General features: G+C 29.9%; 1 protein-coding gene across 1 annotated transcript; it reads right to left on the reverse strand.

Annotated features, from left to right (window-relative positions):
- Window positions 1-11,275: 11,275 nt before the first annotated feature.
- Window positions 11,276-11,827, reverse strand: LOC132309141 (secreted RxLR effector protein 161-like). Its single transcript, XM_059807488.1, has one exon. It carries the CDS (start codon window positions 11,825-11,827, stop codon window positions 11,276-11,278), a length of 552 nt encoding a protein of 183 aa, XP_059663471.1.
- Between the last annotated feature and the right edge of the window lie 6,221 nt (window positions 11,828-18,048).

An 18,048-nucleotide genomic window follows, 5' to 3' on the forward strand; every position in this document is an offset into this window, starting at 1 on the left:
TGGTTAGAAAATTAATCAATGTGTTATCCTCTATCGATTTTTTTTTGTTTTTTGAAAATTCAAAAGAGATTATATTATGATAGGTTATATTAAACTTTGAAAGAGAAAAACAATTAAAAGTACGTTTGGTTAGACGAAAGTAACAGGAAAAGAATGAAACTAGATTTAAAATTTATGCACATTTATTTAGGATGAAAAGAAAATTTTTCAAGGATTACCAAGAGTTGCAATTTTTCTCGAGTTGCAATTTTCCACGAAACAATTCCCGCATAATACGCAAGGAAATTTTATTTCTCACGAAAGTTATATGATTATATTTTAAATACCTATTATATCCATATTTTAAATACCTATTATATATACCCATATTTTAAATAGTTGTTTATATTGTAATTCTAGTTGAATTCAAAAAGCAAATCACTTCGTTGTCATATAGTATATGTAAAATTCTATTGGTTATTATAATTGAAATATACCTCTGGAGTTAATGTGACCTTTACATGATTTTACATATTATGTACTAGATTATTCCATGAATATAATTTTAAGGAATTGATTGGAAAGTAATCCAATTATTTAGTGTACCAACTTATTAGTATAAGTTGAGTTACAAACTCTTCATCTATTTTAAGAGCATCTCTAGCCTTATGTTAATATATTTTTTTGTGTAAAATATACACGGCCACCTATAATGTGTAAATTTTTTCCATCTCCAGCAATCTGTTAAGATACATTGCCACATCACCAATGTGTAAAAGAGTTGTGTATTTTACACAACCTTTTTACACGGCCAAATCAACATATTTCCTTTTTCATCCTTCTTTCTCATTCCATTAAAGAATCAACCACATATTAAGTAAGTTTGTAAAAATTTTGTGGGTCCTGACATGACACATGATTGATTGTTATTGAAAGATATATTTTTACACAAAAGGTATAAAACAACCGTTGGAGTTAAAATTAAATAATTCAAAATTTTTATATAAATCCATCATAACAAAACAGATTTACACAAAAAAATATACACAACCGTTGGAGATACTCTAAGTGATTAATACTCCATTATAAAGTTGGAGTTTATGTTCACATAATGAAGAGTTTAAAGAAATATATGTAAAGGTGTAATTCCTAAGTGATTAATACTTTATTATGAAGTTGGAGTTAATCTCCTTTTAATAAAGAGTTTAATGAATGTAATTCTTGATGGAAAACTAAAGATCTTTGATGGAAGATCAAATGGTTTATGTTTTCTATATAAGGTAAAAATTTCATAGGGGGCAAATTGTAACTTTAGTGGGGGCTTCTTTATAAATTTTTAAAAATTTAAAGTATAAAATGCAAAAGAAAAATATCCCATAGGAGTGAATTGTAATTTTAGTGGGGTATCTTCATAAATTTTAAAAAATTTGAAGTATGAAAATGAAAAAAAAAAAAAAAAAATCAGTGAGGAAAAAAAAAAAATCATTGGAGGCAAATTATAACTATAGTGGGGGCTTCTTCATAAATTTTCAAAAATTTGAAGTATAAAATGCAAAAGAAAAAATATCCCGTGGGGGCAAATTGTAATTTTAGTTGAGCATCTTCATAAATTTGAAGTATGAAAATGCAAAAATAAAAAATCGAGTGGGGGCGCCCATTGGTCTTATTGTGAGTCCTTGCCTGTAAGGTCCCAAATCATTACTCTTCCAGCACGTTCTTGTGAAAGAAGACACTACATACTGTACCCTTCAAGTATAGAGAGAGAAGTGATTTGAATATATTATTTTACATAAACACTTAGTGTAATGACCGGTTCTTTTTCCTGTTTTTGCTGGTTTTCTTTTTCCGTTACTTTATTCTTTTGAGTTCGAGTTTTGTTCCTTTGAGTCATTTTGGGTGCTCAGGAATAGTTCCCGAGACTTTCTTTTAGATTTTTGTTTCGTCCTTGGGATGACGGTATCATCTTCGTCTATCTTCCGGCATCTTCCTCTTCCTTTTATTTCTACCTTTTTGGTTTATCGTTTCCTTTCCCGTGCCTTAGGGTTTTAGGAAACAGAGTTAGGGTTTTGTGCTCGGATTTGACTCCGACTTTGCATGCATCTATTTCATGTCATTTTAAAGAAATACGTATCTTTTCTTTTGTAGAAAAACAAGATAGTTGTTTACTTTTCTCGTAAGGGCATAGATGCATAGTTTCTCTGGAAACATTCTTGCATTTTGTGGTGCTTTGTGTAATTATGTTTTTTAATTATTTTTCGCCTTAGGAACTATTTTGCAATTTATTTTGTGAGATATTTTTTTCTTTACTTTTTATTTTTCAGAAGTATCATTCTTCTTTTTTCTTTAGTCTTTATTTTTATTTTACTCTTTGTAAGTTTACTTTGGATTATAATTTTTTTTTTCCAATTTTTTTTTTTTTTTTTTTTTTTTTTTTTTGGTTCATTCTTAATTTAATATTTTGAGTCGTTTCAATGTTTTTTGAGTTTGGGTTGGACTTAATTTTGAATTGAATTTGTTGCTGAAATTTTTTTATATGTTACTTATTTTTCAGTTTTTATTATTATTATTTTTTTTGTTCAATCATAATTTTTTGTTTTGAGTCTAGTTGGTATGTACAAAATTTTATTTTTTTCCCATTTTTTATTTTTGGTTCATTCTTAAATATAAAAATATTTATTAATTAATATAAAAAGAATTTTTATAAGAGTTTCAATAACACTCAAACACAAATTACCTATTTATTATGAGTTTTTATTTTTTTAATTAATATTAGATGTTTATAAGAGTTTCTATAAAACTCAAGTCACCTATTTATTATGAGTTTTTTTTAATAAAAGGAAACCTAATTAGACAATGAAATATATAAAGACATTAAATAATTTAGTTTCTCTAATTAGCAAGGAAATATATAAAAATTTAATAATGAATTCCTATTAAAAAATTTAATAATTGAATTACTATTAAAATTATTATTATGATTCTTTATAAATTGTTCCCATAATTTAATACATAACCAATGTATATATTTTACATAAAAGAGATAAAAGTGTAAAGAGTTTCAGTATTACATTATTGGAAAACTACACATAAGTATAGTTACGAGTCTTAAATAGCAAATTAGTCAATTTTAAAACTTTATTTTTCACTTTAGTTGAATTAAATAAAATAATTACATATACATCAAGAATCATTATTAACGTCTAAAATACTCTCAAAATTATTATTTTAAAATATCAAATTATTCTTATTAAATCATATAATTTTTTCATCCAAAAATTCAAAAAACTATGAATGCATGGATGCAGCTATGTTGACCATTACCAAAGGGCGCCACATCTATGAATTGAACGAACTGCTTTTAGTTGTGATTAAAAAAAAAGAAAAAAAGAAAGAGAAAAATGGTGTTAAGGCCTGCCTTTATACATTTTTTTATACTTTTTATATCCATACATTTGTTTTAACTTTTTAAAAAAAGACAAAAATAATGAGCATCAGAAAGAAATATAGTATCAAAACTTAGTATCAAAAAATTATATAGAGTGAGACACAAAGTTAAAGAAATTTCAATTTTCACAATTAAAGAAATTTTTAGTATGAGTTTTTTAATAAAAGGAAACCTAATTAAACAAGGAATTATATACAAAAAATAAATTATTTAGTTTCTCTAATTAGACAAGGAAATATATAAAACGTTTAATAATGAATTCGTATTAAAAAGTTTAATAATTGAATTCCTATTAAAAGATTTAATTAATAATTATTATTTTTATCTCTTCAAAATTTTAACACAAATTACCTATTTATTATTAGTTTTTATTTTTTAATTAATATAAGGTGTTTATATGAATTTCTATAAAACTCAAATCACGTATTTATTATGAGTTTTTTTAATAAAAGGCGACTGAATTAGGTAAGGACTTATATAAAGAAAATAAATAATTTAGTTTATTTAATTAGATAAGGGAATATATAAAAAGTTTAATAATGAATTTCTATTAAAAAGTGTAATAATTGAATTCCTTTTAAAGTTTAATATAATTCTGTATAAATTATTCCCATAATTTAATACATAACTAATTTATACATTTTACATAAAAATAAAATAATAATAAATAAATAATAAAGAGTTTCTATTACATAAAAGAGATAGAAGGGTTAGAGTAGGATCCTAACTATATTATTTTATTATAAATTTGCATAGTATTTATAAATAAATAAAACCTGAAGGATTATGCCACATCATCAATAATGTCCCAAAAAGTTTGGTCAAATGGTCAACAAGCGATACCACATTAGAAACGATGGCCCACAAGACAAATGGTCAAACGATCTAAATTACGTGACACTTATCACGTCAGTATACCTCGAACAGAAAATCGAAGACTTAAGGACCTGAGTTGGAAGTAGGACTCATGATTACTTTGGATCCAAGAAGGTTTTTGATTTGGTATATGAAGTTCAAGGCTCATCGAGTCGACACTCGACCTGACTCGTAGAGAGATAGAGATAACATTTTGACTCCCATACATTTTAGATCCATCTTAATTAACATTATTTTATAATGTTAATGGGTCCCACATATGATGTCATATGCTTATATAAGGATGTGCTCTAGGACCAAGTGGAGGTATTGCAAAAAGGGGAGGAGTAAATAATTTCTCTTGCATTCTCAATGCGCCCTTATCAATGGAGTTAATGGTGTACTATTACACTGCCATCTTCACCCTCTCTCTCGAGTCTGTCTGTACTTCCACCTCTCTCAATCTACTTCAAATTCTATTATATTGTCTGAATCACTCAGATTTATGTATGATATCACCATTTATATGTATTTTATTGTGTTACGAAAACGAACCCCACAGAGTTCCTGTTTTGGGGGAAACAGATCATATAACATGGGATAGAAAAATGCAAATGTGCTGTCAGATATATATGGAAAAGTTGTCAACCACATGCGCGCGCGCACACACACACATAAAAGAGAGAAAAATTAAAAAGAAATTATTTCTATCACATAAAAGAGACAAAGTTTAGAATAAGATTTCACAAAATAATAATAATAATAATAAATAAATAAATATAGAATAAAGAGTTTTTATTACATAAAAGAGATAGAAGGGTTAGGCTAGGATCCTAATTATATTATTTTATTATAAATTTCAACTCTTTCTAGGGTTAGACTAAGATTCTGATTAAATTATTTTATTATAAATTTGTATGGTAAAAAAAAAAAAAAAAAAAAAGAAGCGCTAGCTAGAGAGTTCGGTATATATATATATATACTATTTTTAAAAGTAAAGGGGGTTAGAGAATTGCAAATCATTTATTTATAATTAATTTGATAAAATAATTTAAAGAAAATATCAATAAACAAAGTCTAACTAAAATAAATCGATCTATACTATTAGTATACAAAGATACCTAATTATAATGAGTTTTTAACTCTTAAAAAAGAGAATTCCTTCCACGGAAACTTCTGATTTCCTTCTCTAAAAGTTTCCTACTAACTTTCTTCTTTTCCTACCAATTTTCTTCTCTAATACGATTTACTTTTCCAACAACCTATTCTTCATTTATTATAATGTCTATATGAATTACATAAGATAACTAATATTATTCCTTTTTTAACTATTAATTTAACCCAAATTTTACTTAAAGAAACTCTTCTTAAACAAGAGAATTCCTTCCACCAATATGGCATATCATTTATGTACTCAAGACCATAAAGTTTGATCGAATAATATATTCAATTTCCTCTTAGGTTTTTTTATTTATTTTTTTACTATAAATCATGCCAATCTCAAATATTAGATATCTCTCAAATATTCTTTTCCACTGATTTTTTCATTCACCAAGTAATTAATATAAACTTACTTTATTCAAAAGAAAATATAGATTTTTAAACTATGACACAAGTTTTTATTTATTTCTATATGATTTTACTTAATTTAATCTAAAAAGTAATGATATTTTCTACTGTTACAAGTTTAATCTCTCACTAAATAAAATATAGTTCACTAAAATCAATATATTTCTTTTCAATATTCTTCAAACTTTTTGTGTCGGAACTTTTTTTTTTTAATTTGATATATTTATAGTTTATATGAAAATTTTAATCAATAATTATATTTGAAATCGAATTCTTTCCTAACCAAAAAAGAAACCATACTATCCTAATTACATTTTATGTGTAGGAATCAAACTACACAAAGTCACAAATTCAATTATATTTGTGATTTTTTCACAATATTTGTCTCACACTCTATATTTTTCAGCTATTCACAATTCAACATTCACAAATAGTGGGTTTAAATTATTACCACCAATATCACTCCATTGTTAAACATATATTGTGATAAAAAGTCCGCTAGCGCTACCTTCTCCAAGTGAAAAAATAAAAAATCTATTAAAATTTCACACCCAAAGTCAAAAATGTAGTTAGAACTATTTTATACACTTAGTTGAAATAATTTTTAGGATATAAGTTCTTCATATGTGAACCTAATAATTAATAAGTTTTACCTATTATGATTTACAATTATGATTAATTGTTTAAAACTAAGAATTTTTATATTTATCTAAAATTAGTATTTAAATCATAGTTAATAAATATTTTAGTAAAAATTTGTAACTCCTTAAATTTTAATCTTTACTTTTAGAATCGTATTTGTTGTTCATGATTCATGAATATGCAAAAAAAAAAAAAACAATACATTTGATTTTATTAATATTTAAAATTGTAATTACTCAAACAAGTTGCTAATTAATTATTTAAAAATAAATTTTATTTTGATAATTCTCTATAATTTTTAATTAAAATTATAAAATAAAATTTGATTGCCGTGGTTTTTACTAGTGTGTTGTATGACAAAATTTTTAGTAAAGGAATTTCAGTGCCCTATATGAGCTAGGAATACTATTATCACCGGCAACGACGATAGCAATGCTCCGATCCAACACAAATTTATCTATTAATTTAATATTTGACAATATAAGGATATTTTTGGTAACTATAATTATTTTCTTTTTCATTTTTTACTATCCAAACTAACAAAATATATTTTCTTGGAATTTTTTTGAAAAAATTCCATTCTAATTTAAATGTATGGTGAAAACTTTCTCTTTTTTTTTTTTTTTTTTTTTTTTTTTTTTTTTTTTTTTTTTTCTACATTTCACTTTCTTTCACCTTCACTCTCCATAATTAATTTACGTCTAACTAAACCAACCTTAAAGTGTTCTACCTAATTTTCTTGTGAAAACCATTCAGAGTCTTTAAGCTTGCTATTTTCACAATTGTTCCTACAAAATGTTCTACTTAGGGATGGCAAAGTGGGTCATGACCCACTAACATGTCCACATCTGTCCGTTTTAAAATAGATATAGGTGAACCATTTTAAAATATGAGTTAAAATAAATGACTCATATTTAACCCATTTTTATATAAGGTTAAATAAGTTGAATATGGGTCACCTATTTTGACCCATATTTCACCCATTATATAAGGACCTAGTTTCATAACCTCTATTTGACTCAAATTTATATTTTTCTTTCTAAAATTCTCTCACGTGACCCTAAATTCTCTCTCTCCCACTATCTCTTTTTAAAATTCTCTCTACATCATGGACTTCTCGTGTATGTAATATTACGACGCGAAAGAAACCTATGTTTACATTTGTATTTCAAAATAGGACGACCTAATTTATTCATTTAATTATTTATTCTATAAAAAGCTTAACAGATTATTTCATATAATATATGTATATATATATATATATATATATATATATATATATATATATATATATATTCTATAAAAAGCTTAGCAGATTATTTCATATAATATATGTGTATATATATATATATATATAATACTTATCTTCGTGCATGTCTAGTCACAAAATAAAATAATATAAATTTAAAAAAATTTCAAAATAAATTAGAGGATTTACAATTTATCCATATATATTTTTTCAAGCTTTTATCCATCTAAAATTAAAAAATAATAATAATAATGAGATTATCTAAAATAATAACTTTTTTTTTCTCCCTAAAACGGGTTAGCCGGTCAAGACAGGTTGATCTAACCCATTTTCACCCAATCCATATTTAACCATGCCCAAATTCGACCGAGCCCGCTCATTTGTTACCCTTAGTTCTACATGAGAGAGGGACATACGTTTGATTCCATAAGGCAAGCAACTCAAAAGGCATAAGGAGGCCTCTGAATCTTCATTTACAATGTTGAAGACTGAATTTTATGAGTTTTTCAAATCTCTGGGTTTTGGGCTCTATATCTTATACAAATTCGTTATATATTCATACATGCTCTTAATAAATATACAATATGGCACACAAACAAGAGTCAATAATTTTTTAAACCCATTTTCCTAATTGTGATAATTTTAGCATTGCCTCAGGGCCGACCCTCAATATAAAATAAACGCATCCTCACTATAAAATGATCCCCATGTAATCACTCACTAATTAGATGTGGCAACGAATCTTCATTACGTCCACTTGTAATTAATATATTTAGAAATAAAGTATTAGAAAGATTCATTATAAAATGGCTCTGAAAATAGTTAGAATTCTTATTTACACATCCCAGAATAAATAAATAAAAATTGCTACTGAAACATTCTATTCTTCTCTACACTTCTGTGGAATATCTAGAGCTGTATAGATTTTTAGTGTAGTTTAGAGAACTCTCAAAATTGATCTTATATTGTAGTGAGATATTTTAAATATTGTTTGAGAGTGTTATATAAAATTATATTCCAGAATTTTCTAGGTGTTGGATCAGTGACACATTTGTGTAAAGCCCTTTGCCTATAAATAGAGGTGAGAACTACAAAGGAAACTAGCCATTTGAGACTATAGACTTAAGTTTTAACAGAGAGATTGATTCTGTTTCGAATTGTTGCGATCTGACACAAAAATATATATATTTAATCATGAGCGAATGTCATTTGATAGTGTTATTTTGTATCAAAATGTTACACTAATACTTTCTGCGTCTCAAAATTAATGTCGTCTTTGATAATCGTGACTCACATAGAATTGTTAGGCATCACAATCGTAGGTACAAAAGTTGCCAAAAACTTTAACACAGGACTCCCCTCAGTAACTAAAAATGTGAAGATAATAATAGCATTTGACAGTGAAAAATGAGAGTCGGCGAGTAATTAATGGTGGCCATTTGAATGCCAAAATGGGTGATCATCGTGATAAGTTCTCTCCCATTATATCTTGTTTTAATTCATCATCTCTTTATTAATAATTATTTGTGTCAGGTCAATAGCCTAGCGGTGTCAGTCTCTTATTTCTTAAAAGAAAATCAGGGTTCAAGTTTCAGAAGACACAAGTATGTGTAAGTGAGTACCAACTAGAAAAATAATAATAATAATAATAATTTGCCATTTTTGGCTACTTTATTAATTAGCTGCTTGTGTGATATGAAATCCCTATCCACCATTTATGGTTCTCTTTGAGTTTTGATGAAAATTGTAATTTGGTGGTGAAATTTTGAGAAGTATTATGGAGTAGTAATAACAGTTGTATATAATTCTAATGACAATGACTTGATATGTTGGGACTTGTCCCTTCCTCTCTTTAATTGAATAAGTTGACTACGAGAGAGCCTTTCAAATTTTGATGATGAGGTGACTGTAATAATAAGCTGCAGCTTTTTTATGCAAAGTTGGCAGCTAGTGCAAATTAATTTTACAGTACTATATATATATATATATATATATATATATATATATATATTCAAAGTGGACTATATATATATGGTTCGGAAACGCGTAAGTTTTAAAAATTTTTTGAAGGATTTTCATACATAGATCTTGATTCATCACATATAGACAAGTTTTATACAAAAATAAAATATGATATATCATTCAATTAACAGATCGAACTTACATCAAAGGTTTGAGTAAACCTTTAAATCTTTCCTCTAAAGTGTATATTCTCACTTATTGTAGATCCTTTAGCAAGATCATTTCTCCTTCTTCTTGATGGTAATCTTCCCTTTAGGAATAATCAATATGCCTCGATGAATGACCTTGGAGTCAAGGCTTGTAGTAGCCTCCTTTAGAAAAAATAACAAACCCTAAAAACTAGAGAGAGAAAATATATTTTTTTTCTTTTTCTAAAAGTCACACCTAAAATATACATGGACCCATGTATATATAGGCAAAAGAAAGATAAGAAAAGGAAATAATAAATCATTCTCCATCTCTAATTCAAATATCTCAATTCTAATAGGACTCCAATATCAACTTGGGTTATGGATGAGAATCATTTAGGCTTACTATTTTCTTGGCTACTATAAATCAATAATTGGTCTGGTCCATTAAACCATGGATCCAATTCAATTAATTCATAAATTAATTTCTACTCAACCAAAAGAAATTAATTGCACTCCAATTAAATAGTAAATAACCTCTAAGTCAATATTGCACTTTAACCCCTCTATGCATAATTATTTATCGGATAATAAAACCATCAATCCGACAACATAATTAATATAATTATTTTGTTACCTTTGATTATTTTCGGCTTGATCACAATAAAATATTTGTTTGACAAAAATAATAATTTACTAAATAAATATATAGAAAACATTTTGTCTAAAACATACGAAGGCTTTCGAATTTACTTTGTGATCAACCATAATCAATACAAAATAAATATAAGGATCACGTAGTATCCGCCGAACAAATCAAAGTAATTATTAATTAATAAAAAAGTCTATACTTCTCTCATGCTTGAGAGTCAAAAGCCACAACTGTGATAGAGAGTAATTGCATACGACGGCTCTCGCAATATATCTCAACCTATCGTGCACTTGGTTCAAGTCTTAATTAATTAAATGTTCATCCATAATTACTAACTTTGAACCATTTATGATTACTAATTTATAACTTAATATTAATTGCCATTACATACATATATAAATTACATTTTGTAATCAAGTGGACGCAATTAATTCCATAATGAATCGAAAATAATAATAATAATTATTATACATTCCATTCACCAATTGTATAATGCCTTAATAATAATATTCAGATAAGAAACCATGACTTTTACAATCCAAATAAGAATTTGCTATGCTAGGGCATACATATCCCAATAGCTCCCATTTGCCTTTATAGCCAATTCGAATCACATCTAACTCCCATGTTTTCCATATGACGATCAAACATCTTGATTAGTAAAGCCTTTGTGAATGGATCAGCAAGGTTGTGTTCCGATGCAATCTTGGCCATAAGTATATCTCCTCGCTTTACTATATCACGAACCACATGATATTTCCTCTAAATGTGTCTTGTTCCTTTATGAATTTTGGGTCCTTGGTTTGGGCTATAGCCGCGCTATTATTGCAATGAAGCGTCATAGGCAGATCTATATGCTCCACAACCTCCAGTTCAATTAGAAAGTTTCTCAACCATACAGCTTCTTTTGCTGTCTCAGAGGCTGCAATGTATTTTGCTTCCATGGTTAAGTCAGCAGTACAACCCTGCTTTACACTCTTCCAACTAAGTGCCCCTCCATTGAATTTGAACACATATCCAGATGTAAAACTCCTGGCATCTAGATCCGATTGAAAATCAGAATCTGTATATTCGACTGGAACCATATCATCACTTCCATAAACGAGCATGAGACTCTTAGTTCTTCTAAGGTATTTTAAGATATTCTTCACAGCTGACCAATGATTAAGTCCAAGATTGGACTGATATCTATTGACAATCCCTACAGAGTAGCAGATGTCTAGTCTGGTACAGACCATGGCATACATAAGACTACCAACTGCCGAAGCATATGGTATCCGCTTCATTTGCTCAATTTCTTTATCAGTCTTGGGAGATGGTCATTAGAAAGAACCAATCCATGTGTAAATGGCAAAAACCCTATCTTAGAGTTTTCCATTCCAAACCTGGTCAGAACTTTGTCAACGTAAGACTCTTGAGACAAGCCTATTTTTTTTTTAACCCGATCTCGTAAAAGCTTGATCCCAAGAATATAGCTTGCTTCTCCAAGATCTTTCATCTCAAATTTATTGAACAACCACCTTTTAATTGATGACAAAGCCTCTACATCATTACCAATGAGTAAGATGTCATCAACATATAAAACGAGAATCATGATGACATTACCCTGTTTTTTCTTGTAAACGCAAGGTTCAAACATGTTTTGTTCAAAGCCAAATAATTTGACTGCCTGATCAAAACGAATGTTCCATGTGTGTGAAGCTTGCTTAAATCCATAAATAAACCTATTCAACTTATACACACAGTCCTCACGACCTTTAACCACGAAACCGTCTGGTTGCCTCATATAGATGTCTTGTTCAAGATGGCCATTTAAAAATGCCGTCTTAATATCCATCTGTCATATCTCATAGTTATAATAAGCACTAATGGCCAAAAGAATGCGAATAGATTTAAGTATTGTAATTGGTGAGAATGTATCCTCATAATCAATACCTTCACGTTGAGTAAAGCCTTTGGCAACTAGTCTAGCTTTGAATGTCTCAACATTCCCATCCATTCCTCTCTTTCGTTTGTAGATCCACTTACAACTAATGGGCTAAACCCTACTAGGAAGTTCTACAATTTCCCAGACTTTGTTAGAATACATAGATTCCAACTTTGATTTCATGGCATATTTCCAACGATTCGCATCTATATCGGTCAACACTTCCGCATAGCTTACTGGATCCGACTCATGCATATCGGGGACGGCCTCATAGACCTCACCCAAAAGCGTTAGTTTGTCGGGTTGGATGATAATCCTCCTACTACGACGAAGGACTGGTGTAGGAATCGATGTACTAGATGATGGTATATCAACAGGGACTTCTTGTGTCTCATCATTCTCAGTATTTAAATTAGGTGTGTCCATAGGGGGTATATCTGATGTGCCAATCATCTCCTCTAACACTATTTGGCTACTAGGTCTGTGGTTTATAATATAATCCTCCTCTTCGTAAACAGTATGAGTGCTGACAATAACCTTATTGTCCTTGGGATCATAAAATAATCCACCTCTAGTGCCCTTAGGATAGCCAACAAATAAGTATGCATTTGACCTTGCTTCCAACTTGTCTGTCTGTTTCTTACGCACGTGTGCTGGACACCCCCATATATGCATGTGATTTAAACTAGGTTTTTGTCTAAACCACAGCTCATATGGTGTTCCTGAAATAGACTTGGATGGAACACAGTTCAAGATGTACATTGCTGATTCTAAGGCTAATCCCTAAAATGATAGAATTAATGTAGCAAAACTCATCATAGATCTAACCATGTTAAGCAAAGTTCTGTTTTTCCTTTCTGCCATTCCATTCTGTTGGGGCAGTCAGGTGCGGATAACTAGCGCACAATACCCTCATTGACTATATGATCCTTGAACTCCCCCAAGAGGTATTCACCTCCTCGATCAGATCGAAGTGTTTTGATAAGTTTACCTAATCTCTGCTTCACTTCCACCTGAAACTCACGGAATTTTCCATAAGCTTCAGACTAGTGTCGCATTAGGTAAATATATCCAAAACGTGAATAATCATCAATGAAAGTGATGAAGTACTCAAACCCTCCTCTTGCTTGGGTGTTCATAGGACCACACACGTCTGTGTGCACCAACTCTAAATGTTCTTTGGCTCTATATTCTTTTGCTGAAAAAGCCCTTCGAGTCATCTTTCCTTCAATACAGGATTCATAAGTTGGCATAGGCTCCTCTGCCTCACAAGGTAATAAACCTTCTTTAACCAACCTTTGAATCTTATTTTGATTGATATGACCCAATCGTAGATGCCAATGATACAATGAGTTTGGAGAAACTGCTTTTCTTTTAACATTCAATCTAAATGAAGTTGCATTTAATTCATAAATTTACATTTGATATGAGCTAGGAGTTAAAATATATAGACTATCTTTCAATGCACCAGAAGTTATAATACAACTATTTAATTTAATTAAAACATTTTTCCCAAAAGTAAAAATATAGTTTTTGCAAACCAACGAAAAAACTGACATTAAATTGCGCCTAACATTTGGCGCATAAAGACAATTTTCTAAAATAAGACTTCTCCCACTATCAAACTGCATATGAACCACTCCTACTGCTTTAGCTTCCACCTTGGTATTAGAGCAAGTATATCTTTCCATCATTGAGGCTTTTGGACTCCTAGAATCCCTGTAATAAATTACAAACATGATTAGTAGCTCCAGAATCTATGCACCAGGAATCTCTAGATTTAACCACATTACATGCCTCAACAATGAATATACCTTTTCCTTTGCCTTACGTGCGAAGTGTTGGGCAGTTATGTTTCCAGTGACCCAATTGACCGCAATGGAAGCAGTTTCCTTCGCCTTCAACCCACACTTTCTTCTTTTCCTTATCCTTTTGGATCACTTTGTTTGGCATAAGCACAGTTTGGGCACCATCCTTCTTCTTCTTTTTGCCCCTCCTCGTGGGCTTAAAAGTGGATGGTCCAGCAGACTGAGTGTAGTTGATAGATGCATCCCTTACTTTTGATTATCCCTTCAAAGGTTACCAACTCATTCAGAAGTTCAACAAGTGAGTACTCAAGTTTATTCATAAATAATTAACCCTAAAAGAGTTAAATGAGTTTGGCAATGAAGCGATAATCATGTCAACCTGAAGTTCACAATTCAAGTTACATCCAAGGATCTCAAGTTCATTTAGAAAACCAATCATTTTTAAAGTATGATCCCGAACTAGAGTACCTTAGACCATCCTGGTGGTCATCAAATTTGTCATAGCAGTTTGGCGTGCACTCTTACCAACTTGCCCAAACATTTCCTTGAGGTTAAGCATGATGTCTACAGAAGTGAGATAATGAAGATGTTGACTTTGGAGTACATTCGAGAGTGAAGCAAGAATGTAGCACCTAGTCACCTCATCTGCTTTATTCCACTTCTTAAAAACTTCATGCTCCTCAGGAGGATCCTCAGGCAAAGGTGGAGAAGGTCGGGGAGTAGAAAACACATAATTGAACCCCTCATATGTGAGTACAATATCAAATTGCCTTTTTCCAATCGATATAATTAGGTCCAGTTAATCGATTTTCTTTTAGTATGTTTACAAGTGGACTGAATGGACTAGTCATGATAAATCTGAAAATAAAAGCATTCATACAATAAATAAGGTGACTATAAACAATCATGCAAAATACAACAATAATTAATTGTGGGGTCCCTTAACCACATTACATGAAAAATCGGACAATCAATATGCCAATAATTTATCCAGTTGGCGGAATTCATTATTACTTATTGACAAGAAAAACTCATTATTTTCATATCTCTTTAGACAATGCCTTATCTATATATGAAATAATTCTCGATTTAGTTTAGCCTTTTTAAAATCACCTGGTATAGACTATTCTGTTGGGGAGCTAATACTATTGATTTTAGATTGAGTGTATAACGTTATTAATGCTCCAACAAAAAATAAAAATAAAAATATATTGCTATTATTAGCTTAGACTCTTTAAATTATGCGTAGGGCCTTATTTTTAAAGATCTAACTATAATGGACATTTAATAAATATATTCTCGTGAGACAACCATTCTTATAATCTAGACTCTTTAAATCATGCGTGGGGCCTTATTTTTAAAAATCTAATCACAATGGTTATAATAACGAAGGCCATGGGGTAATGTATAAAATTCCCCGCTCCCACTCAATTTTTAATAATTTATAATTAAGATTTTCAATTCATGATTTAATGCATGCAAAAGGACTTGATTTTAATCTAAATAAATTTAGAAAATATCTGGACTTTTAAATGATTCACTAATATTTAATTTGAGACACACTTTAAAAATAATTTTTCGTTTCCCGATAAATGTCCTCGAATTAATTAGCAATCAAATCCAATTAATTTTCATAATTTAATTAATATAAATCAAGTCATTTAGATAAAAAAAATTATGGATCGAATGCATGAACAATCATAATCAGTTATTAATTATTCCATGCATCATAAATAAATAAACAACAGACTAAAGCAAATAAAACGGCCAATGGACTCAGCTTTTAACATTTAAATACTATTCTTGCTGTACAGACGTCCTCCAACAGTCTGTAAACATCTATAGGAAGCTGGTACGCGCTAGGAGAAGCAAAACGACACTTGGAATGCGCCCGGAGGACCCCACACGAGCTGGCACGCACCTGGGGGATGTAGCAGCGCGTGGCACGTGCCTGAGGTGCGCTATAGCTTGTGGTACGCGCACAGACAGTACTCCACGCGCCTGCAAGCGCGTGGAGAATGACGGTTTGGTCTGGCACGTGCTCCTCACGCGCCAGCAAGCTCCTTCTCTCTGTTAACCCTGGCGCGTGTTCCTGGTGCACTGCACCAGATCCCAGCCTCCTCCGACGCTCTTCTCGCCGTCGACGATGCTTTGGCCACCGGAAAATCGCTAAAAAATTCCAGAAAATTCCAGGGACCTTATTTAATTCTCTTGGACCTTCTTAAAGCTTCATAGCATCATTTGATGAAGATTACATGACTTTAATAAATATTTACAATTTTAAATATAATGGAAAAAAATTAAATTACATCATTGAACTTTCAAACGGCTAAATCAAAGCCTTAATTACATTCATCCAAAGATAAAATTACATTTAACAAACCTATAAACTTCATCCATGGCCCAAACATCCATCATCATCCATTCACAATTATACATACATCATCATGTATCAATATATATCAACATAATAAATCATACATTAACATATATCAATAAATATATATATGCATATATAATTTAGATCCATGAATGGTGATTTTGGTAAAAACATGATCTCTAATAATGAATCAAACCATATTATGATACCACTGTTGGGAAACGCGCAAGTTTTAAAAACTTTTTGAGGAATTTTCATACATAGATCTTGATTCATCACATAGAGCCAAGTTTTATGCAAAAATAAAATATAATGTATCATTCAATTAATAGATCGAATACTTACATCAAAGGTCTGAGTAAACATTTAAATCTTTCATCTAAAGTGAATGTTCTCACTTATTGTAAATCCCTTAGTAAGATCATTTCTTCTTCTTCTTGATGGTAATCTTCCCTTTAGGAATCACCAATATGTCTCGATGAATGACCTTGGAGTCAAGGCTTGTAGTAGCCTCCTTTAGAAGAAATAACAAACCCTAAAAACTAGAGAGAGAAAATATATTTCTTTTTCTTCTTCTAAAAGTCACACCTAAAATATACATGAACCCATGTATATATAGGCAAAATAAAGATAAGAAAAGAAAACAATAAATCCTTCTCAATCTCTAATTCAAATATCTCAATTCTAATAAGACTCCAATATCAACTTGGGATAGGGGTGAGAATCCTTTGGGCTTACTATTTTCTTGGCTACTATAAATTAATAATTGGTCTGATCCATTAAACCATGGATCCAATTCAATTAATTCATAAATTAATTTCTACTCAACCAAAAGAAATTAATTGCACTCCAATTAAATAGTAAATAACCTCTAAGTCAGTGTTGCACTTTGACCCCTCCAAGTCAATTATTTATCGGATAATAAAGCCATCAATCCGACGACATAATTAATATAATTATTTTGTTACCTTTGATTATTTCCAGCTTGATCACAATAAAATATTTGTTTGACAAAAATAATAATTTACTAAATAAATATATAGAAAACATTTTTATCTAAAACATACGAAGGCCTTTGAATTTAATTTGTGATCAACCATAATCAATACAAAATAAATATAAGTAGTACTGATGCAAATATTGAGAATATAACCCTCTAACTATTAATTATATAACTACCCAAAGTTGGTCTAAGGATCCCGAAGTATCCGCCGAACAAATTAAAGTAATTATTAATTAATAAAAGAGTCTATACTTCTCTCATATTTGAGAGTCAAAAGTCATGACTGTGATAGAGAACAATTGCGTACGACGACTCTCGCAATATATCTCAACCTATCGTGGACTCGGTTCAAGTCTTAATTAATTAAATGTCCATCCATAATTACTAAC

The sequence above is a fragment of the Cornus florida genome, unplaced genomic scaffold (genome assembly GCF_030987335.1).
Source record: "Cornus florida cultivar Cherokee Brave unplaced genomic scaffold, ASM3098733v1 CherokeeBrave_3.0.0_Hap2_Chr05, whole genome shotgun sequence".
NCBI lineage: Eukaryota > Viridiplantae > Streptophyta > Magnoliopsida > Cornales > Cornaceae > Cornus > Cornus florida.

Bases quoted from the DNA above. Each gene is read 5' to 3' on its own strand.
- LOC132309141 (XM_059807488.1), bottom strand. From the start codon at position 11,827: ATGAAGCGGATACCATATGCTTCGGCAGTTGGTAGTCTTATGTATGCC.